We start from the raw sequence: 25057 nt of genomic DNA on the forward strand, positions 1-25057 counted from the left end.
TCTGTCCCCTCCCCCTCTGCCCCTCCCCTGTGGCGTCTCTCTCTTCCTCTGCAGTTTGGTATTTGACACAGCACTCACCCCGTTGCTCTCTTTTGCTTATCTTTTTCCAATCTTTTGTTGATTTCTCTTTCTTTGTCCTTCTTCCTGTCTTCACGCTGTGCATGTCTTCAGATCTTGCGAGCTAACAGGCAGCTGGTAAGAGTCTGCTCTACAGTTTAATGCACGTCTCCTTGGGGTTTGGACAGTGGGTCTTACAGTGGGATTCCCTAACGTTTCTCATAGTGATGACATTGATAAAAGCAGAATTTCAGATCTCTGCTCTGTCGTAGTTCATCTTATTCAACCTTTGTTGTGCTGTACTAACCTGAGTCACAAATCTCAAATCACAAATTTCTTCTTGTTCATTTAATCATTGAAATGAGTGCAGTGTGTTGGCAGTAATCGATCATTCAGTAGCTCTTTGATCTCTGTTGATTCTGGTCATAATCTGTGTGGATATCTGAATTTTCTGTGGCGGTAACTGGGTGGTACAATATTGATATTCCTCAGCCAAAAGCCTCCTTTTTAATTTTAGTAAAGTTTCTGACACACAGGCATGCACACAGTTAAGTCACACTTAGATTACCTGTTAATACCTAAAACGTGTTTTTGATACATGCCTGTCCCGTATGAACAGCAAAAGTAAGATGCAAAAGCATATGTATATGTAGAAAACATTGTATAAGATGTTTCATGAAATGTCACTGTCATTAGTGGAGCGAAAGGTACACACAGCTGAACATGACCTTGAACCTATGAAACACAACACGTTATTAACAAAGGCCACACTCACAGCAATGTGGCCTCGGATTCCCATTTATGTGCTGTAGTGTTGCTGTGTGTGACTCTTACTTTTCGTTTGTCAGTGCTCAGACTCCTGCGGGGTCTTGAATTGGCTGGCAACAAAACAATCCGTCCCCCTCCCCCTCTAATCGCTCCCTAGCCTATAAGAGGAGCACTTGTGGTTGTGAGCTGCATTGCTATCGCCAGTTGACACACAGTTGGGTGGCGAGGCCTCATTGTTGGAGCTGTAATGAGCCGGTGCTTTGTAGGATTTCTCTCCCGTTCACATCCCAAACACACACAGATCTTTCCGCTCCCCCTGCTGCTAGCCAAGATTTTACTCTATATTCATGACGTGACTGAAATCAAATATAATTGGTTTGTCATATTTCTGCAACATGCCGAGTAAAAATTCATTTTAGGTGTCAAAGTTACAAAAGTAGGCCAAAACCCTCGATTGTAACTTTACAGTTAATATTGTCTTAACTCGTAACTTCTGATCTGTATATTATAATTCTGAATGTATATAAGGATTATTCACAGTTGAATATTTCACTAACTCAATGTTATATTTCTCTTTGTAGATGTTTGGCAACTGGACGTTCGGAACCCTGGTCTTTACTGTCATGGTCATCACAGTCACATTAAAGGTATAGTTCACCCTTTTCAAACCTATAATAAATGTGTGTGTGTGATCACTATGCACAGCGAGTAGTCTTTTTGTAAGTCACAATCCCCCTCTGACCCCTAAAAGATCAACATTTGCTTTGATTCAGCTATATCAAATATTTATAGGTATCTGTATACCTTCTGTGTATTCTGACTGTGAGGAAGCACTGGACAGCAGGTGGATGAAGAGGCTCAAGCTTGAGAAATTGATCAGCTCCTGGTCCATTGGGAGATCAATTGATGTAACACTGCAGTCTTGGTGTAAAATATGTAGTGTGTTATGGTGCCAGTGAGCAATAATTGGAGAGCATGATTTATTTGTCACAGGTCGGGAGTCAGGGTCTCTTTTTTCTAGCACAGAGGCAGATTCCTGATGCTTATTGATGTCCTCCCTGTCCCTGTAGCAGTGTTTTACAATTAGCTTTCTATTTCTCCTCTTCCTGTGTGTGTGTGTGTGTGTGTGTGTGTGTGTGTGTGTGTGTGTGTGTGTGTGTGTGTGTGTGTGTGTGTGTGTGTGTGTGTGTGTGTGTGTGTGTGTGTGTGTGTGTGTGTGTGTGTGTGTGTGTGTCCGACGACAGCTTGCTTTAGAGACTCATTTCTGGACGTGGATGAACCATTTTGTGACGTGGGGCTCCATTGCCTTCTACTTCATCTTCTCTCTCTTCTATGGAGGCATCATCTGGTGAGGAGCTTTTTACAACCTCACACTTTCACCAAATGCTACTTTTAAAGCCAAACATCTTGCAGAGGGACTGCAAATACAATAAAGCCTTTGTTTGTCTCCGAAACAGCAATTTGAAAGCATCCTGTTTGTCATTCAGTGAGCTCCATGTGTGGCAGAGAGCTAAATTTCATTACTGCCACTATCAAGTGTTCCATTCAGTTCAGTTGGACAAGCTGACATTTGTTTCCTTCTCTCTTCCCCTTTCTGCTGTTATAACAATTGTCCCCCCCTATCCCAGGCCATTCCTCCACACCCAGGACATGTACTTCGTCTTCGTCCAGTTGCTGTCCAGTGGCTCGGCGTGGTTCGCCATCATCATCATCGTCATCACTTGCCTCTGTCCTGATGTGGTGAAGAAAGTCTTTTACAGACATCTGCAGCCCACCAGTACCCAGAAGAGTCAGGTAGGAGGCGGGGGGGAGAGATGGGGTGAAGAGTTTAAAGCTTGGAGAAAAGGCTGGAACTGAACCAAGTAGAGCCGAACAAAACTGGAGTCTGCCAGATTATATAATCCTACATACAAGAATGACCTTTGAATTAAATTTACCTTGAAAACATTCTCTTGCTAATAGTGAGAAAATGAACAATGTCTTTGCGAGTTTCTCTATTACACAAATACAGATGAGGATAAACAGTCTCAGTCTCAAAAGGGAAACATTTCAGATATCATTTATTGGCATGTTGAAACCCAGCATGTTACTGTGATAGATGTGATACTTCCTACTTACTCTCCTGCCTGTTTCATAGAAATGTGGAAATGATTTCTGTAATGTGACACGAGCCCAGAGGGGGAAATGTTCAATCAAAGTAAATGTCAAGGTAACTGAGAGAGAAGGAGAGGGAAAAGTGTGTTTTAGATTGTTCGTCTGGTGTTCAGCTACTGTGGTCACGAGTAACACATCTGCACAGGAGCAGCGTGCTAATCAGTTGCACGCGCGCGCACACACACACACACACACACACACACACACACACACACACACACACACACACACACACACACACACACACACACACACACACACACACACACACACACACACACACACACACACACACACACAGCATAGCATGACCACACCCTCTCCTCCTACACAGCACTCCAACAGTGTAACTGTGAGATGGTTCACAGTTCAGCCTGTATATTTTTCTCCCTTTAGAACTTCCTGTTTCTGAAAAAATACTAACTGTCCTTTGTTGTTTTGTGTGTGTGTGTGTGTGTGTGTGTGTGTGTGTATGTGTGTGTTTCTGAGATGGCTCTCAGGTCGCACATGGATGTAAAGATTTGTGCATTTCTGAAGGCTGTAGTGTGATCTCTAACCTGAGTGCATGTGTGTGTGTTCTTTCCACTATCCACTGTGCTTTCTTCCTTCCTGTACTCTCTCTTGCTCTGTGTGTGGGTGTGTATACTCTCTGTCTTGGTGTAGATGTATTCCAACCGCGTGGCGATAGGTGATGACTTCATCGCTCTGCAGCCTCTGTCCAGAGCCAAGAGCCAACTGGGCAAAATTAGGTAGAAGAGCTGAGACCGAATTCAGCCCCAAAACGCACCTGAACGTCACAAACATCACCCAGTCCCAGGAGCGCTTCATTGAAAAGCAATATTCCTCTATTAGTGAACTCGTTGCGTGCATCTGTGTGGTTTTGTGACCAGTCAGCGATCTACTGGCTGCCTGCATTGATGCTGCTCGCTCCAAATCCAATTTCACTTCTCTTCGTTTGAGAATGTCTGTTTATAATATTGTAGCATTGTAGATACAAACAGCAGAGCCTAGGCTTCAGTTTCTGTTTGATTTCTGGAATTCTGCAAGAAATCTGAAAGTTTTAAAGTAAGTCTTAAAGGTAATATACTGATACATTGGCTACAAGCAGAGATGGGAGTTCTTATTTGACACCTACCTCTTTGAAGAGTTCACTATCAAGGAACATTCAGAGCAACTATAAAGTCTGAACATGTTCTTCCAATTGTCACATTGACATTTCATAGTCTGATGCAAAGATTGAAATGCTGCATTGTTGAGGAACACTCATTTACAGCTCATCTTAAGAGGTTAACAGATCATACAGCCCTGAGTCAGAGCTCTCTAGTAGGTATATTCAAATGTTGGGTGATCTCAAGCGTGTGTGGATTACTTGGGTAAACTTTGCTTTTCGAAACAGCGCTTCTGTTTTTTGAGTAATTGAACCATATTGAAATGTTGTGTGTCTCAGGTAAGGTCTCACTCTAACACTGGAAGCATGTGTGCAGTCAGTGTTGGAGCAGGGCCTTTGTGTCTCGTCTGTGACTGCATGCTTGGACAAGCCAATCAGCATTCTCCATGCTCAGGGATTGTGGGTAATATTTAGAGGCTTTTGTAGATGTTGTGGGGTGGGACATGATCCAGAAGAAAGAATGAGACATGGAGCATCGTAGTCGCTGCATGTCTGACGTTTTCGTGGAGAATGTGACGTATAGAATGTGTTCTGAGACCTCCAGCATAGTGCAGTCATACCACCACCATACATCATTAACAAATGGCTGAACGAATGAACGAGTAGATGAATGTTAAATCACCCAGAAACACTGCTTAATCTTAATCTTTCTCCTGGCACTCGTGATGTTGCACTGGCACCGTTGTCATGCAAGGACCCATCATTGGTGTTTGTAAGGGAACCCGGGTCACAGAGCAGGATTGTTGTGAATGAATCTACCATCTGCATGGGGTCCGACTCAGAGGAGCTGAGTGGTCTGCTCATACAGGCACACGGCCGCATGGCGCAGCCCATCAAACTGGTCCTGTATCATCAGCATGGTCCCCAAACTGGTCCCTTCTCCTCCCCTTCAGTTTGCCCCACATGCATGGTTGTTTAGCAGACTTGCAGATCAAGACAGAGGCGCCGGTCAGGCCGGTCACAGCGGCATGGCGCCTTCCAGCTTGACAAGCGGCTGAGTCATGACAGCTCTTTCAGACTCGTGGCTCCAGGTTTTTGCGGCATTGCAATTAATATCCAGAACTGCATGTACGTCTGAGGTTGTTGACTCCTGGATAGTGAACACGAACAAGTTTAAATGTTTTTGTTCCGTTTCTATTCAACCATACAAGCCTGTGAAGAGAGGGTTAACATTACATGGATGTTTGCTGCATGCTCATTTGTATCTTTACGATTCTATAGCATGCTACTGCTGATGACTTGTTGGGAAATTCTATCCCATATGTTTAAAAAGAAAAGTAATGCGTGTATAGATTTGTTTATGTGATATTGAAAGTAGAGAGCAGAAGAGTCTGTCAGCTGGACTTTCAGTCTCCTGTGGGTCATGTTTAAAGAGCCAAAGCGATCCCCTTTTCTCAGTAGTTTGTAGAATCTCTTGAACTGAATAACATTATCTTTCTGCCTTCAAACTCAAAGTGGTTTTCATGTTTTTACTGTGGAATGGAATTTAATTTGTTCAGTTCATCTATCATCCTGCACCTTTATTCTAATTAGATGAAGACGGTCATCACCAAAGAGCACAAATGACTCTATTAGGTTTTCTGTTTGCCTACTTAGTAGGTCTGATAGATTCAGAAGCAGGTTAATTGGTTTGGGTACAAACAGATTTGCTCTTATCGTTGTTTGAAGGACATTTGTACCCACAAGACAAACGTCCGCCTGCTCAGAGTTTTACCTTCAGCTCCGATTAGGTTTTCAATTGTCTTTGCTTTTGCGAGCGATTAAAGTCCTCCTCCAGTGACCTCATTACCCAAACCAGGCTTTCAGACAGACCTCTTCAAACCATCAATCACAAGGGGTTCTCTTCGAGACACAAGTGGAGTAAAATGTTCTGCAGCCAGTGAGTAGGGATGAACAGAACAAACCCAGTCCTGTGTCTGCAAATCCAAACATTTGCTCTGAGCATTTCTGTGTTGTTGGTGAGGTCACTTGTAAAGAGCTTTAAAAAATGGCACTGTGCAGCCTGGACTGTCTAGCTGACTGACTGGTTACTTGGCTTGTTTATGAGCAGACTAATTAACTAACTGATAGATAGAGCAGTGCTGGAAAACCTACCTCTACCTGAGGTCCAATCATTTTGTGTTGGTATGAGATAATCTCAGTTCTAAATGAAAACATCTCTCCAATGTCTATAACCAATACATACAGATAGACAGGATTAATTCTGATCATTTTGTTATGAAGTCCCAAATTCTTCCTGTCCAACACATTGGAGTCCACCACTCTGTTCCTAAACAGGTTTAAGACTTCCTGATCTTTCCTGTTACACCTTGCTAACATACATCTTGTGCAAAAGATGTCTCAGCATTTACAATAACAAACACTAAAAGTGTCTCCACAAAGTGTTTAGAGTAAATTTCAGGCTATTTGGAGTTGATCGCTGTATCTGAAGTGGACACAGTGGTGTTAATCAGTTGGTCAGTCATCAGGCTGGTTACAATCAGCTGCTATTGTTTGTAGATGTCTGACCGGCGAGCCGACTACCTGCCCGGTCGATGAGCTGTTTGAGGGGCTGACTTTTAGCGTCTTGTGTCCTTCAGATGGAAGAGGGTGAGGGTTCAGTCGGCCCAGAATATGACCCTGTTAAAGCCCAGCGGAGCCCAGGGGAGGACAATTGGCGCCTGCTAGTTGCTTATCCTCCCCCCTGCTGCCCCCGGCCCAGACCCCCACTCCCCTAGGTAGCCTCCATCCTCCACTCCCATCCGCCCCTCATCACTGTCACTGCCGCAGCGTTATGGCTTCGCCTGAGGACCGGGCAGCCTTACCATCCCCTAACTGTCGCAGTCGCCCGCAGCTGTCGTCATATCCGATTACGCCAACTTGCTGTTTTTAGGTAGCATCACCATTTTACCCCAGCTGTCCCCCTCTGCCTGTCTTGAGCGGTAAACCTCCTCAGCCATGGATGAGATGCCTGGGCCCTCACCTTTTATTTCATATGTGTGTGTGTGTGTATATTCAGTATACTGTATATGTATATACACGTACATATACATACACCATAAATTCTCAAATCAAAGCTATATGAATATTAAAGCTATTTACATTTTCACCAACTTAGTTTAGACTTTTGAATGCTAATAATTAAAACAATTCACCTAATTTGATGATACTAAGAACTCCCTGCAGGTGTTTCACAATAAACTACTGGAACGCTGTAATCTCTTTATTTGAGGTAGACAAAGACACTATGTGAGAATTTATGGTGCTTTACTTCCCGTTTGTTCCGTCTGCTGGTCTCACTTTATGAATGATTGACCCCATACGCTGCTCCCCAACCATGACGACCCGGACCATCCCTCAGCCAATCCTGTTTGACTCCCATCTCTCCCTGTCTTGGTCTCTTGTTCACCCCCCCGTGTTATGGATCAGATGTGGGTTCAGTGTTTAGAGAGAGAGAGAATGCTGTTGGCATGCAGACTCGTTCATATTTGCCTGTTTCACTCAGCTGTCCTCTCCCTTCATGTTTACGCTCGGTGATGTTGATCCCTTTGAGCCTTTCAGAACAGTTTGTTTGCGATTTAATATCTCATATGATCATGTTTGCTTTTTATAATATAATTTTTTTTGTTAGTTATAGAAAATGTTCACTTTCATTTTGATTATTTATTATTTATCAATTATTTTATTTTTTTGTTGACTTCAGTATGTAAGGAGTTAGTGACACAGATAGGTACATTTGTTTTATTTGTACCTCTTGGTTGTGTAAACAAACATCTTAATCTCTAGCTGATGTGATAAATCGGAGGGCCGATGATGTCACCGTGTCATCGCGGCCTTGCCCTCTTTACAACAGTGTCATTAATCCAAGCATCCATTTCTCACAAGACCTCATTTTACAACAGAGGTGTTAATCATAAGGTTATGTCGGGTTGTGCTGGGAGCATCGTGTCGCAGACGGCACCTTTTACAGCGCCCCGCACAGAAATGATGCCAGCTGACACTCAGTCATGCCTCAATCACCACCAGAGACAAATGTTGAAGTTAACACAGCGGCTTGATTGATTAACCCTGTGCCTGCAAATTTGTGGAACTTCTAAAGAGGGAAATGTGAGTTCTGTGTCAATGTAAGACTGAAAAGGAACACAAGCGTAAAGTTTTGCGTGAGATACAAGTTTACTGCTTGGTAGAGACAGTGTAGGTGAAACATCTATAAATAGATATTGGGAATTCAGTTTGTTTTTCAAATATACATCCAATATCCCAAAGAACCCCAAGTGTAATCAAACATGCAAACATTACACTTATACATACAATACTGGGCACCACCGCAGATGAAGGCCAAAAATCCCATAAACCCACTTTAGGTGTGCTTATTTTATTATTTTGACACACAGGATATAAGCTAGAGCTGTGAAACCCCACACCCTGTTCCTGCTCTTTTTCCTCTTTCCTTCCTCTCCATCACATCTCTCTCTCTCTCTCTCTCTCTCTCTCTTCCCCTCCCTCCCTCCCTCTGGTGCTGACTCAGAACAACAGAGCCACCCGATCTGTCAGCTTTATAGGCAGCGACTTCATTGAACTTCACCTCTTGTTATTCACACAGCAGCATATTTCTTTGTATGATGGTTTGTGTCCACATACTGTCAGTAGGTTCCAGTATCTCCTACATGTGGTTCTTAGTCGTTTCCTCACCCACTGGGCAGGGAATGAAATCTGTCCAAGAAATTAGATTTGGTTAAAGCTTGGCATTTCAGAATGGAATTAGCCCCATCCTGACCTTTTAAACGTAAGATCCTAGGAAATGTTCTACCAAACATCAGTTATTCGTTTACCTCGAGTTTGTAGCCCTCAACATTTTCAGCTTTCCTTTATTTATCTCCACCGTTTTATTTCTTTTTCCAGGTTTAAGGATTTTGTGTGTTTATTTGCAACATTTCTACCCCCCCTGCAGCATGTGTTGAACATAAATCAGTGTTTAAGTGGCAGCATGTATGTCATCCTCCTCACCAATATCCTGCCAGATTGCAACTCTGAACCTATATTGTTCCGATGTGAATGATCTTCTCCTTCACCGCCTCCTCTCCTTTTTCTCTCCTCTCTCTCTCCGTCCATCAGTCTCTACCAGCCCCCCAGACGCAGGCCCTCAGCTGTGTGGAGTCCCTGTGCTGCTACCAACATGGGCAGAGCGGCTGTTCCCGCCTGGCCCACTTCCTGGAGCAAATGACCGGACAGTGCCAGGCCAGCACCAACCATTGCCACGCCGGCGGCCGCAGCAACAGGTGGGGAGGAAAAGGACGAGCGATGGGCACAGAGGCCATGTGATTGCAAATCCACCCTGCTTCCTCTGTCTCTCTTTCTCTCTCTCTACGCCTCTGTGTTTCGGGATAATCGGAGCAACGGAGGCTCAAGCTGCGGCCCGACTTTTCCAACTCATAATGCAGAGGTTTCTGAATCTGTTTGTGGGTGGAGCTTTGAAGGAGGAGTCAGGGTTTAATGAACACAGACAGCTACAGCTTTTGGGATTGATCAGAATATGGTACTCTTACCAAGACCTGCTGTGCCACATGACACTGATGGCCCCACTGTAACCTCTCCTGTCTGTGGAGCCCATATGTTGGGTCTGTCTCTTGTCTCCATGTGTCTGCGTGTTACCAACCTGTGCTGTGCTCTGTCCTCCTGTCTGTCTGCCCTGTCTTCTCCCCTCTATTTATGTTCAGTGAAAGTTAGCATTAGCGCTTAATGAGCTATTTATCATGTATAGTGCATTGTATGCCTATAATGGAGTTTAATGCACTTTAACAGATGACTCGAGTGTCTGTACGTGAAATATTTGTCTGAGTTGTGGATCTTGTTTCGTCCTGCAGTTCCTCCGTTTACTGGAAGCCCTTTTGGAATACAAATGCGGGCGAATAGCTGTTTTGTGGTTAAATCGCCCACGAAATCTGGTCTGAAAACCAAATACTGTCGCGTACGTCCGAGTCGAAGGGTCCTGGACATTCGATTTGAAGCTGCACCCTGCAATTTTGCATATCGGTGGCGGCCCCTAAATGGCAGGGAGGACTAACAGAAACGCTGTAAAATGATGTCAGTTATCTGCGCACAGCGAGCTCGTGTTCACCCGCCCGGCCGCCTGTGACGCCCAAACCAAAGGGTCGCCAAAGGACAAAGTGTTCACTCACTGCCGCCGAGGACACAGTTTGGATGTTGGTTTCTTTTAATTTCTCTGACCGTGTCGATTGTGGCTCCTCAATCCTCGGGGGTTGAACCCTTTTTGCCCCTCTGGTGAATCAGGCAGGAGTTTATTTATAAAACGTCTTTGTCCAGTGCAGCTTTGAAGACGAGAAAGCTGAGTTGACACTTTGTTATCCTGCCCAATCTGCAGTTTCAGTGTCATTGTGTCCTTTTTTTCTTCTCCCTCTCTTACCTGAATCCCACTGTCTCAGTAGGCTTATTGATAAATTGACCCGATCAGCCTTTCCTGCTGACCAATTGATGTTTCGGACGCCTTGCTTTGGAACACTCTATCGATTAGATTGCTAATGAAGATGTAGCATTCTTGTTTTTTTGTATGTGTCCGCAGACTCGGTGTGCGTGCATGTTTGTTGATTCTGCGTTTGTGTGTGTGTGTGTCTGTGTGGGGAATGACAGCATGCAGGTCAAATTAGGGGATGCACTGTTACACCCCCACCCCCACCTCCTCCGTCTGGGCTGCCACCTGCAGCTCCGTCAGGCCTGGCTGAGTTTATATTCTGTGATCAGACAAACAGTTTGGGGTTCGTGTGGATCTTTGATTTAGCCTGTGGGGAGCAAAAAACATCTCCAACAGTTAGCAGTTAGGCCCGCACAGTCGTCTTTAATCAAATCTGCAATTTGATTCGATTATTTAAGGAAAGATTTGATGCATCAGCAGGTAATGCGGCTTAATTGAAATGATAGAGCTATGGAAACTTAATTACACACAACTAGTGGAGAAGGAAGATTTTTATTTCTTTGATTGTTCCCAAAATAAGAAATTGGTTTATTGTGGATGTTAACGTTTCAGTTGAGTCACCACCTCAACAATCACGACGCATCGACTCGTCTTCACACTCCCAGCGTCGGGTGGCATCGGAAGCGTTTGTTTTCTGATGTGTAGCTTTACATACTTCATTATTCCTCAGATATTGATGAGTGTGATACGCCCGATCGATTTTCCCCTGGTGTTAGGGTCATTTCAGTTCAAAAGAAAGGAAACTCCCCACAGGGTTCAAGGGTCAAATCCCTCTGTAAGCACCATTCAGTTTAAATGAGTGGTAATGATCAAGTTGTATTCCAGCGTCAGCGTGAAGCGAACAACCGAATCCTTCCAAACAGTCAGAACAGCAGCCAGTTTGTTATGGTGAAGCACAACACCACCAGGTTTTGAGCCACAAAGAGACAACAGAGGAGAGAGTGAACTCGCACATTCAGGGCTATCAGTGTTTATCCTTCTGTTAGTGTCACCGCTCCCTTCCTCCCCTCTCACACCTTCATCTGTCCTCTCCTCTTCCACCTCTGCACGTTCCGCAGAGGAGATGAGAGAGAGCGAGAGAGCAAATGAAGCGCTGGTGAGACTCCGCCCACTTTTGGCCTTAATGCTAGGATACTGCCACAGGGGGGAGGGGAATATATCCACTCGGTACTATATGACATGCTCGATGACTGGACAGGAATATAGCAAGCGTATTTACGACTTATATCCTAAGTAACGTGTATCACTGTTCTATATTGGAAGCCCACCTGTAGCTGGCTGCTTGTCTCGCCCGGCTGCCGCAGTGTTGAATGCTGGCCACCGCTCAATCTCGCCTGTAGGGGCGACAGCGCAGGAATGTCAGGAGTTACACGCGCGTCGTTATCGCATCTCAGTCGGAACATATATTTAATGCAAAGCATACTTGAGAAATGATTAGGAGTTACAAACTAATTGTATTCTTATTTAATCCAACAGCCGATATGTAACTGCATTATTTAAAAAGTTTTGTTCCTGTTTACCGCCTCGACGCACCGTATTTACACAGGCGGAAGCGCCGTCCCCAGCTCCTCTGATGTCCCTTGCTCCTCCTACATGAAGGGGACTGACCGCGCCCTAAACCAGAGAGGCTGCTGGGAAGTGTAGTCTCTTGAGTCTTTTTTTTCTTTGTTGGTTTTTAGCGACTTCCTGTATCTCTTAGTCGTATTTTCTACTCGATCCTGAAGCCTTATAGAAGCTTCTGAGAAGAGGCCAAATTTGAGGGCGTGCTCGTTCTGTGACTCCGCCCCTCTTGTTCCACGGCAGGTGACAAAAGGAGCACGCCCAGACTCTCTGTCTTGTTGCATGGGGGCTGCTGTTGCCTTTGGTATTTTGTATACAATGTAACCCTGTCTGTATGTATGTTTGTATGTATCCTGTATGTGCACCGTCCTCTCCCTCCCCATCTCTCTCTCCAAACTTGTCCTCCTCCGTCCTCTCACTCTGCGTCCTCGTCCCTCTGTGTGTGTGTGTAAAGTCGTTTGACCTCGTTGTATTATTCATGTGTGGTTGAGGTCCTGTCCCCTCCACCCCCTCCCCCACCCCTTCGCTTCGTCTCAACTCCGATCTGCTCGTTCCGATTCGTTCTCATCAAATCCTCCCCGGAGCGCAGATGGAGGACGGCTTCAGCGGTCAGATGTTCAGGTTGAGCCGCACTCGTCTCGCTCACCTCAGTGTTCAAACAGTTTAGCAGGTGTTAAAACGGTTGTCTTCATTCATTGTTGTTATCCAGTCAGCAGGGGGCAAAGTGTTTCTGTCACTTTGTTTGTTATTATTATTATTATTATTGCCTGTGCACCTTTTCCGCCAGCAGGGGGCAGCAGCAGAAGTGTTTGGTTTGTCTATGAGCGAGTGAAACGTGGCGTGAGATCTGTCGGGGTTTGTGTGCTAATAGCAGAGCAGGGCCGCTGTGTGCGTCATGCCTCTGCATTGGAATATCGTAGATTTTATATCATATACAACTATATTTAAAGTAGGTGAATATTATATCTATTTTTGTAGTAGTAAAGGAGATATTTAGATAAGCATGAACAGACCTGTAGGATGGAAATGATGCCGGTCGATTCTGGTCCTGGTGATGCTGAGAGAGGATGTGAGAATGTTGTTTGATTTGAAGAACACAACGACTTCTTTGATTATTCCATTGATTTTCCATTTGATTTTTCTTTTTATCCACGAGTTGAGTAACTCCGGTCTCTCCTCCACTTCTTCTGCCTCCACGTACGCAGCAGAGAAACCTGAGCAGAGTGCATAGTTTGAAGTATCTCATCAGCTATTGATCAGTCAGCTAATCAGATATTTTAGTTGATTGAAAGAAGGAAGTGAAGGTGTTTTCTTAAATGTAACTAGGGAAGTAAGAGATTAGATAGCATGTCCTGGCCTTCTATTGGCTCAATTTACAGCCTCGTGTTCAGAGATCTACAGTGTAGTGGGAGTGTTTTGGGAAATGTTGAAATATCTGCCAAATCTGAAATGATGAACATTGATCAGAATATGAAGTTAAACTGCAGAAGTGAAAATGATTATTTTTGATTCTCTCTTGATTCATGTGAGGAAACTGAAACACTGAGATATCTTTCCACTCAGTGTTCTTATGCAACTACTGATTTTCTGGAGTCGAGCTCGCTGGCAGAGACTCTCAACTGTAGGTAAATGAACATTCAATTATGCCTGAAAAAAAATTAGCAGGTGAGTTTGCAGCAATGTTTCATTTGTTTATAATGTCCATTTGCAGAAGCTGAAACTTCATCGATTGGACAGAATTGATGATTTTTTTTGCTCTGATTTGTGTTTCTGCTCTCATTGAAAGCTCCTAATTATTCTTCCGATGGATTGACTAAGGTCTTTGGGAGCAGAACGAGTTTGAGTTAATGAGGAGAGACTTTGCTACTCAGCCGTCATCACATCCATTATAAACACTCATCTCTCATCCTTCACTCCTCGCCGCTCTGTACATCATTTGGAGAAAGCGCTGAGATAAATCATTAAACTCTTTGACAGCAGCATATTAGCTAGTGACAGTCCACACACACAAGCACACACACACGCGCACACACACTCTCACTCACTCTCTAACCCCCAATCACTGCTGCCTGTTTTCAGGTCTTGGAGCGACACAGACAACTTCTACTCCAACGATCGCAGCATCCTGACGCTGTCGCCCATCGAGGTCACCCACTGCTGACTCCTCAGGGCCGCAGGGCCGGGAGGAGGGGGGGTGGGGGAGGGCAGGGGGGCTGCTCAGCTATGAGTCATAAACAAATACCCCACGCCACCATTTCAGCAACTCATTTCAGTTCAAATTTGAGGCTTTCTTTTATGGAAAGAGGGAGTTGTTACTTGAAACCAAAGGACTCGACGTGCTGCAGGCTGAATCGTTCACCGCTGGTTTGCATCACAGTTTGAAGAAAGCTCCATTTTGGGTTAAAAGGTCAAGAGGGATCAGCATGAGACACGAAGGGAATGAAATCAAACAAGTTAACACAACCTAAGGAAGACTTCTGTGGACATGAATGTGTCTTGCCAGTGTCCACCATTCATTTATCTGGAGACATTAAGCATCAGTGAGTTTGAGAAGTTCGGCTCATCGAACACCAACGCGGTCCCGTCGTCTCTCCTGGCTGTGTTTGGACATAAACCTGTGAGGCCTGAGGAGACCCATGTAGCACTGGAGAGGTCAGAGGTCCCGTCTCAGAGGACCACAGCTTCATTAATTGCAATCTGCTCCGCTCCCGTGAACGACGAGCCTCATCGTTCCTCATTCAGACGGAGACTAGCATCCAGAGGTGCTGCTCGTCTCCTCTTCTCGACCCTGGATGTGGAGGTTTGTGCTTCGGGTGTACCAAAGACCAGAGGATTCAGACTGGAGTTCAAACCAGAGTGTTTATTTTTGTGCCTGGTTGTACAGTAGCTTATATATAGTTTTTCTATTAACTCTGACTTGTTTGTGCTGCTTCCTCCTTTTCTTTCGACTGTACGGATCCGTCTGCCCCTGCGCCTCCCGGGTAAAGGAGGGGGGGCGGGGTTCTGTTTGTAAAGCCATACGTTTTGAAGAGGTTATATTATTGAAGGTACTCCATATGTAGAAGTTCTTTGAACCTGTTGTCATTTTGTTTGTAGAAACTTGTTCCCCTTAAATGCCTTTTTTTTCCCCACATTCAGGCCGCCACGCAAAAGCATCTCGGCATGAACCATCGTGAATCTCAGGAAGTGTTGAGGTAACAGGGTCACTTTAGCACAGGACAGAATGAGAACAGGGCAGAATGGAGTTTGTTAATCACCGTTACAGCTCAGTGTATTTTATTTAACAATATGCACCTAAAGAGTCTTGTGTTTTTCCGGCCACAACGATGCACAAGCGACACCTAGTGGCTGCCCAGAGCACTTGCACCGAAGAGGCCCAGTCTGGTTTTCCCGTTGAAGTTAATGTTGATCCTTTGTCCTGCCGAAAAACAATCAATCAAAGAGCGGCACAGAGGGGATTTTACAAAGATATACATGCAGGACGCACAGAAGAAGAGAATAGATTTTACAAGCCGTTGTAGCATAACGCATGTACGCTTGTATTGTGTTGTGCATAAGTGTGTGTCTTTGCACTGTAGATGAGCCAGCAGCAGGGATCCATAAGGACATACAAACTCCAAATATCTCCTGAATGCTGCAACTTACAAAACGAAGACGCCAGTGACCCAGTTTAGATGTAAACCACCTCAAAATAGTTTAATTTAGCAAAATGGCAGGAGTAGCTCTTAAATATATATGAGGCCTACATACGGTACAAACTCCAGTCAGCTCCCAAAAATATTCCCTGTCTATCCAACCGGCTCAGGAAAGCGGTTTTCATGGTGAGATGCTTTTACGAAACGAGTCGTTGTTGTTATCCAGCCGGGGAGAATGTCTTTGCTTCAACCAAACAAGAGGCAGAAGGTTAACAGAATATTTATGAATCAGACATTTGCACAACTCACACACACACACACACACGAACACACACACATATCACAACCATCACCATCAGTTTGCTTTGATTTTGTTTTTAATTTTTTGTTCCTCAAATCATCCGAGTCATGTTATCACTGTTGTGTTGCGCACCTGTTCTTGAAGCGTGTGTGTGTGTGTGTTTGTGTGTGTGGGAGAGTTTTGGTACTGTAAGGCGACCATGCTGGTTGCTCCTCGTGCTTCCCAAAGCTGAAGGGTTAAAGGTCAAATGTCTCTCTCTCTCTGTAAGTGAAGCGGTGAACAAATGGAAGGATTATCGGTTAATGATCTATAACTGGAAATCTGTAAGACAACCGTTTTAAACTTGATAACCACACAACTTCGCCGAGCCTCAACACACACAGCGATCATCATTATTCTGTTTTGAAGCGGGCTGTAATGTGTGTGTGTGTGTGTGTCCATGCATTAGGTGAATGTTTGAATTCTTTTCTGTATGGTACAAAGTTGTGTTTAATGCATATCTGGGCCTGACGCGTCCATTCTGTTTTGTCACAGGTGTGTAACTGATGATAAAAGTGTGTATTTATTACTGAGCTACATTTTTCCGTGTCTGCCTTTTTACTTTTTCCCGCTGTGTTGTCGCCATTCTGAGATGCTTCAGGACGTCACGTGTCACGGTTGAAATATCAGCGCAGCGTCGACCAGATTAATGTTACAATCTGCAAGTGAGACGTCGGCTCGTCTGAAGCTGCAGAGGAGATGCAGTGACTCAGCATCGCTCCTTCATCATCTCAGTGTTGAAATCACTTTTATTTCCTCCTCTTCACCATCATCATCAATAAAGCTGCAGTAGACTCCATCGTTAAGTCCTCTGTTGACTGAAATGTTGCCGTCTGTCCTCCTTCCTCTCTGTAAATCTGTCTTATAGCTGATGTTTATGAAAATGCAGTTCTATTTACGGAATAAATACATTTTTCAGAAAATTACTGTGGTGTTTGAATTTATTTACAATTTACCATTTAAAAAGGAAAATTTACCTCCGAAAGTGTGAAGCAGTTTTACATCTTTGTCATCATCATCATCATTGCTCAGGCTTCTACAGTTAACGCAATTCGAGAACAAACCCCTCTCCTCTTCATCACTTCTTCAACATTTGATTCGTGGAGGAAGTTTCCCCAAATTTATTTGAAGGGGCAAAGTATTTACTGACACACCCGTTGCCTGTTCTGTCAGATCTGACCTCCGACCTTCCTGGTTGATTGACACCCAGATAGGATTCTTACGTTCAAAAGGTTAAAGTAAACTCAGGCCTTTACATTCACCTCCAACCTCTTTAATGTCAAAGAAACCCTCAGTCCTCTGTTTGTTTATTCACAATCCTCCCATCTGATGTGTCTCTTCATTTCCACCCTATAGAGCCTTCCCCCAGGAGTTATGGATCACATTCATGCAGCACAGACACAATGAGCTGAAGTCATATCTTGCACAGTAGGTCACAAACACTTGCTGCCATTTTGCCATTTGAAATGTTAAATGCGGCAGTTTGAATGACCAGTAATCCATGAAGATTATCCATAATGAGCCACAATGCCTGAAAATGGAAAGCAGGGTGCCACATTATGCCTGGATACAGCAGCATATTTAACTTCATTTGTAGTGTATCCTTGAATGATGATGTTTTATCCAGTCTTGTGCTCAAAGGGTTGAAATTCCTCACAACACTGTTTGGTTTAGAGTAGACAGTAGACACACAGGTCACATGTTTCATTATTATAGAACCTATTTGTTATTTTTGAGTTCTATTTGGTCCGTAAAATGTCAAAAGTAACACATGACGATCACATGCTCTTACATTTACAGAATTTGTAGTTATTATTTATGTATTTAAAGAAATGACCCACCCAACAAATATTGGAAGTTGAAGCAGCAGTACAGAGTAATAAAGACAGAGATTTTGAAGATTTAAAAAAAAAATTGATGACATACGTAAACAAACAATAATTCTATGTTTTGATTCTTATTGAAACGCTAAATGAGGTTTTTAATATCCCACAATGCAATGCGAATTGAAAATGGCGGCGCCAATCCCAGGTGAAGAAACAGAAAGCGCGGGACAGGGGACAGGTCAAGCTAAAAAACTATCAATCATTTTGTTTGTTTTGTTTTGATAATCAACTATCACGGTCCGTAGTTTGCTTGTCGCTCGTTTGCGCATGCGTGATAACAGCACAAAAACAACAGCAGGACTCTTTGGATATACTTTAAGAGTACTTTTACTTTCCTGCGTACGTATTTATTTGAGCTATTTTTCAGACATTTTTGGGACTTGATGAACCTCAGCAGATCGTTCGGCCGCCTGTCAAAATGCAGCTACAGGTAATACACATTTTAATTGGTACATGGTTATGATTATTCAGAACATGGAGTTATTATGGGGTAGATATTATTGAAAAAAACAACCCTTGTTATTCTGTTTGTGTTGCAGTTACGTGGGGAAATGTATCAGTATAATAAGCACTCTTGTCCTGTTCATTGTAGTTTTTCATAGTTTTTTGCAGTTTATGATCATTAGGAGTAACATGGCTTATGCATTAACTTGTTCGCCTTGTTGGATGAACGTGTGAGCTGAGATGGAGCTACAAAAATCCATCTTGCTTAGCACTGTTTATGAAATGTGTTTGTTTGAAGTCATCCTGAGTCTCCGCCTCTGTTTACAGCGTCTCTCCCTGCAGCTCTGTTAATATTGCCCCAAAATCACTGAAGTAAATATGCTTTATTTTATTCCTCTTGATCAGTCAAAGAAGCCGAGAAATGTGCCTCATTAAAATGTAATTCACACTCAAACTCCGGAAAAACTTTGGACAATTTAGTTCATACAATAACAAACAGCCCTAGACAATAAGAAGAATCTATCGGGTTATGTCACCCATTACTGCTTTGGACCTGCTCTTCTTAAAATCAACTTACACGACCCTTAAACTACACCAAAAGTCCAGCAGCCAATAAGATTTATAATCACAATTTATAAACCAGCACACATGGAGTTAAGTGCTGTTAACCAGGAGCAGTGAATGATGACTGACGAGATATGAGTTTGAAGGGTTTATTGAATGTAGGTCAGTGAGTTGTGTGTGTGTGTGTAGCACAGATGTGGAGGAAGCAGAGGCCCTGGCTGTTCCTCTGTGGTGTTGAAATATGAGCCGTCAGTGTTAATCCATTATAGCTGCTCTCATAATAATAAAAGGCTCAGGCTGAGATAAGGCCAGCGGCACATGTTGAGACACTCAAATGGTTCATATGGAGATGATGACATGTTGGCTAATTAAAGGCAGAGAGAGGCTGCGCTGTAACCATGGGTGTGTTTAACTTTCATTTCTACTTGTTTTTCATCCACCACTTATTTTTCCTCTTCTTCTCTCACTTCACACACATCTTACATGTCTCCTCTCCTCTCCTCTCCTCTCCTCTCCTCTGTGGTCAGTGTGTAGGTCTCAGTATTGGAGTTAATCCATCAGGCGTGTTTAACCATGCCGTGGCTGATCCTCTTGGTAAATACAGCAGCACTAAGTGGCTTTCAATCATTACCGCCAAGTATCCCTAATAGTACTAATAGGCTTAGAACAAGTTCCCTCTCTCCTCTTTGTGTAATGGCTATGTGTACTCATGTGTCTTGTTACATTAACATGAATGTGTGTCTCTCTGCGTGAGCACGAGGCTCTGGGGAGCAGAAGTGAAGCGTAAGCGGTCGGAACCCCTCACACAAATAGAAAATAAATGGATTGGCTTTTAAACAGGAGGGCTGAATCAATGTCAGCTGACCATTAGACTCCAGAGACGCTGCGTTTACATTCAGGGGAAGCTTCAGAAGCCTCTAAGAGGAAGCTGCTCAGTGTGGAGTGCAGATGCTGAGTAATGGGTGGATGGATGGAGGCCTGTGGGGGATGAAACATAAACCCCCCCAAAAAAATCAATAACAGGTATAAGTGCAGTCAAGACATTCTGATTGGATTATTCCAACATTCTGATTGTCTCAGTGCTTTTGTTGCAGACTTGTCAGTCATGCAGGAGACCTGATATGTGGTGTTAGTCTCCATCTTGAGGACAAATTGAAGTGTTGCTAGAGAGAGAGAGAGAGAGAGACTGGATTCTAATAAACTACTTCAGATTGTTGAGAAGGCAGGTGGGCAAAATCCGGTGAATCACTGCAGCTCATCTGTCTGTGTGTGTCTTTGTGTGTATGTGTGTGTGGGTGGTATTGGGTTTCCTAAGGAGCTACTAATTCTTCCCGTAACACTCTGACCTCCTTAGTCTGTGACCGGGAGAGGCAGAGGGAAGCTCTTCATCCACTTCACTGACCTGTTCACGGCTGACAAATTGTGTGTGTGTGCGCGAGTGCTTGTGAGAGAGAGCCAGATGGATCACCGCTGCATGAACCTGAGTTTTTATGAATAATCCATATATACAGGCAGAAGATTTTTCTTTCACTCAGAATGCTCAGGTACCTGAATTAATACAGACAGATAAAGAGAAAACAAATATTACACCTGTGTGTGTGTGTGTGTGTGTGTGGGGGGGGGGGGTTTACTTCATATTGCTGAATGTTCCTTGTAGGTGGTTCTGCTCTCCGATCTGCTTCATTCCTACTAGGACAAGCAGCTGCTTGAAAATGCCCCTCCATCATCCTGACACACACACACACACACATACATACACACACACACACACACACACACACACACACACACACACACACACACACACACACACACACACACACACACACACACTTACTTTTTTCTGAGATGTTTGGTTAAGGAGGGTAAAGCTCTAACTTGCGCCCTGATCTCAAACATACGTACAACATATTACAGATGTTTAATGTCCTTTGTTCAGATTGAATTTGCACACAATCTGAATCTTCCCTCACTAAGATATTTTCAGCATGGAATAACTTCTATAGATTTGAATCATTTGAGGAGAGCTTTTTGTTCACGCAATCCAGCCGCACTTCCCTAAGAGTCCAGCAGAGGGCAGCAACACCAGCGTCTGGACTCAGCCCACAGTAGTTATTGTGTCAGGATTGTTTCCAGTGTGTACATACTGTACATCTGTATATACTATGATGGTTCTTGATGATTTGTTCTTTATTGGACAATGAAAATAAGGAAGAGGAGGAATATTTCTGTTGCTGTGCTGTAATAATAAACTGAGCAGAGGTCAAAGGTCATCTAAAGAAGAACAACCTCCAGACATGTGAAGCTTTCAGACTCACGAATCTCAAAATCAAATCTCCCTTAAAACTTACAAATTAGTTTTGTGTCAAACCTGCAGTGGCCCGTAAACGTGTGTGAAGCATGAGTGTGTGTTCTAAGATAACCAAATGTAAAGTCGCCCCCCTGATGAGTGCGGTGTGTGTTTTGCAAGGAGTTATTGTAAATCTAGCTGCCGACATGTGTCTGCATGCATGTCCGTGTGTGTGAGGTTGCCACGGTGACGTTGGCCCCGCTGACCTCGGCCTGTCAGGCCCTCATCCTCTCTGCGGGCTTCAGACTCGTTTGAGTTCAGACACGCTGAGCGCCGTCTGCTTTGCTTTAGCAGACACTTAGCTTAGCAATAATGTGGCTCAACTATGTGGACGCTTTCTACTGAAAGAATTTGAATGATTAATAAAATGTATCACTCACTCTGACTTCACAGTGTGTGTGAGTGTGTAGACATTACATTACATTACATTACATTACATTACATGTAGAGAGAGAGAGAGATGCAGTGGGCAGGTCATTAGTGCGAATGTTATCAGGAAAACCTCTGAGTGAACTCAACGGATTGTGCAGATGAAGTGTGTGTGTGTGTGTGCGTGCGTGCTTGTGTGTAAAGTGACTCCGCCAACATCAGAGTCATCAATCACTCCTGTTGATAGTCTGCATGCCCCCTCCCTCTTTTCATCCCTATATGTGTTTATGTGAGAATCATGCTACATAATGTCATAAGTTAGTGACTCTCACCAGTGTCAGACTCAGAGTAGATGGGTGGGAGTATATGTTGGATGAGCTGTAGTGGAACCTTAACTTCCACAGTTGACATGTATTGAGGGAGCCTGGCTGCATGTCGTCCACCCCTCGTGCCCCCCGTCCGTCCTCGCTGTGACCGCTGTGACCTTTAAGAGTCTAAGCGGTCACAGCGAGCAGAGGAGAGTCCAGAAAACACACGATGACACATCAGGAGGAAGCAGCAGTGAAAGTCCATTTACAGGAACACAGCGGCTTTATGCAAGTCTTTACTTCCACATCACAGTATCAGGTGTGTGGCCTTAAACCAAGAGCCGTTTTCACTCATTGCACACAGTGATGTTTGCGAAATGGCGAAGTGGATCAACGTGTTTTTTACACATTAAGGAATTACAAATGTTATTTTTATATGTAAATAAGAGCGTGTACGACCATGTGGCCGATCCTGCTGCTCCCTTCCATTGGCTCTGCCTTATATGGTCAACGATCTGGTACCTCGCAGCCGCTCTGCCAGAGGCGCCAAACCTGTCTGTCCATCAGCGACTGTAAGCCGTCTAATAGTTCACTCTGTTTAAGTGACAGGCCTTTCATCTGTCTGTCTGCCCTCTCCTGCTACATGACTTTAATGGCCCTGACATCATGTAAGCCCCAGCAGCTGGTGTGTGTGAGTGTGTGTGTGTTTGTGTGTGTGTGAGTGTGTGTGGATGTACAGGGAGTTGTCGGTACCTGCATGGTGGTGTGGCTCTAATCCATGTTTGTTCTGCTCCAGCACCAGGGGAGAATGTCCCACACACACTGCACACACTGCACACCTGCAGCCTCACACGCACACACACACACACACACACACACACACACACACACACACACACACACACACACACACACACACTGGAAAAGGTTGTTCTTCTGCATTCATTGCACATGTAAAAGCAGAAAGTACTTAATACATCTGTGTGTGTTATTTTTATCATCAGATGTTTTAGAGTTAAGTCACTGTTTTTACTGTTAAAGCTGCTTTTTATATTTACTATTTATTTTTATTTATAATTTAGTGATTTAGTTATACTTCAACTACTCAAGCATAAAATAAAGGTAAGAATAATTTAATGAAATATTGAATAACTGCTTTTTGTGTATTTTGATTTCGATTAACTTCAGATATGATATGCAGTTTGTATTTCTAGTTTAAGTACATTACATTACGATCATTTGGCAGACGCTTTTATCCAAAGCGACTTACATTACATTACCACCCTTCGCAGAGGGGGGAGCAATTGAGCGTACGGTGCCTTGCTCAGGGGCACCTCGGCAGGGCCTCGAACCGGCAACCCTCCGGCAACCCTCCGGTTCCCAAGCGGAAGCACTACCCACTGAGCCACTGCCCCCCCCCCTCCTAAAGTACGTTTAGCTGTTATGTACTCTTATGTTCTTTTGTAACTGTTTACAGAAATATTTCAAGTAGAGCGCATTCAAAAGGATTATAGTTATTTCATCTACTTACTAAGATATTTGTAAAGAGCGATTTGAATTCATAAAAAAGGATGAATCCTCATTGAAGTTTATCATATCATTTAAATCTCTGGGAGATCTCAGCATTTTGCGAACTATGAGGGCATATTTCAGAAAATAACCCATCAAAAACACTTCATTCTCCTTGATCACTACTCAGCCACACACAGACAACATACATATACATAGTAAATACTTCATACTTGTAAATAATGTCGTTATATTAAAACATTTGTGTTTCAACGTATGAAACTTCAGTTAGAATGAATCGCTGAAACCTTTTCCTCCTTTCCCCTAAGAGCAGCTGGGTTCAGATTTGGGGTTTTGGGAACTCTGATGGAACCAGAATCAACTGTAACATCAGAATGGCTGCAGACGTTGACATGGTGCTTTGCTCTCTGCGTGTTGGAGGTGGAACCTGCATCCACGGAGGTTTGCTAAAGTGACTCACGTCTAGGAATTGAGACGTACATACCAGTCAGTCAGTGGACTAATCTAACAGAGAGGCAGACAAGAGGGGGGCAGACCACCAACATAGCCACCAATCTACCTGAAACGGTGTGTGTGTGTGTGTGTGTGTGTGTGTGTGTGTGTGTGTGTGTGTGTGTGTGTGTGTGTGTGTGTGTGTGTGTGTGTGTGTGTGTGTGTGTGTGTGTGTGTGTGTGTGTGTGTGTGTGTGTGTGTGTGTGTGTGTGTGTGTGTGTGTGTTTGAGAGACGGAGAGAGACGTTATCGGCCCACAGCTTTGATATGAGACTGAGTTTGAACTGAAGTGGAAAGATTTGCACAGTTCGTTTCACAACTTCTCTTATCTGTGCTGACTGAAGTAATGCCTGATACCACCCTCACTACTGCCACTGTGTGTGTGTCTGTGGGTGGGTGTGTGTGTGTGTGTGTGCGAAAGAGCTGAGCACATCGTGTCAGTACGTAGATTTGATTTGAGAACAAAAATCACGATCTGTTTTGCAGTTTTCTCCTGTTATTCTGTCAGCGTTCGAGCTCCTGAGAGTCTCACGGACGCTTCACCTTGTTGGACAAATGATCTGATTTATGTCCTAGAGCTCAAATCAGAGGACAGAGATTCATGCTGTAGGAGGATTTCCCTCTTTAATGTCACATTTGAATCTATCATTTTGAAGAAAGACCCTCCTGCATTTGTTATCATGTTCATAAGACAACTGATTTGACCTAAACATGCGTGTATAAGTTAAATGTCTTCATTCAGGTGTAGTGGCGGTTGTGTTGGCCGTCCACATGTCTTCCCAGAGACGGAGCCTTGCTTGTATTGTCTGTGCTGCTGACTCTCCTAAATGGACGAGACGTTTGTCAAAATGTCGACTATAAAAAGGTTGTGGTGCGTTTGATGCACAGCCGTGATCTGACTCGCGTGTGTGTGACCGAGCTCAGACCTGCACTTCAGCAGGCCATTAGCAATGTTTTGAACCCT

General features: G+C 43.9%; 1 protein-coding gene across 1 annotated transcript in view; it reads left to right on the forward strand.

Moving 5' to 3' along the window:
- Positions 1 to 14380, forward strand: part of atp11b (ATPase phospholipid transporting 11B) — a 37675-nt gene extending 23295 nt beyond the window's left edge. The window contains exons 26-30 of the mRNA XM_076154416.1: positions 1407 to 1472; positions 2070 to 2173; positions 2454 to 2619; positions 9242 to 9405; positions 14256 to 14380. Coding sequence (XP_076010531.1) covers positions 1407 to 1472; positions 2070 to 2173; positions 2454 to 2619; positions 9242 to 9405; positions 14256 to 14337 — 582 coding nt within the window. The 3' untranslated portion in view covers positions 14338 to 14380. The remainder of the gene's footprint in view (positions 1 to 1406; positions 1473 to 2069; positions 2174 to 2453; positions 2620 to 9241; positions 9406 to 14255) is intronic.
- Positions 14381 to 25057: the final 10677 nt, after the last annotated feature.

Source organism: Genypterus blacodes, unplaced genomic scaffold (genome assembly GCF_046128005.1).
Source record: "Genypterus blacodes isolate CSIRO-AG114 ecotype Tasmania unplaced genomic scaffold, CSIRO-AGI_Gbla_v1 ptg000062l_1, whole genome shotgun sequence".
Classification (NCBI taxonomy): domain Eukaryota; kingdom Metazoa; phylum Chordata; class Actinopteri; order Ophidiiformes; family Ophidiidae; genus Genypterus; species Genypterus blacodes.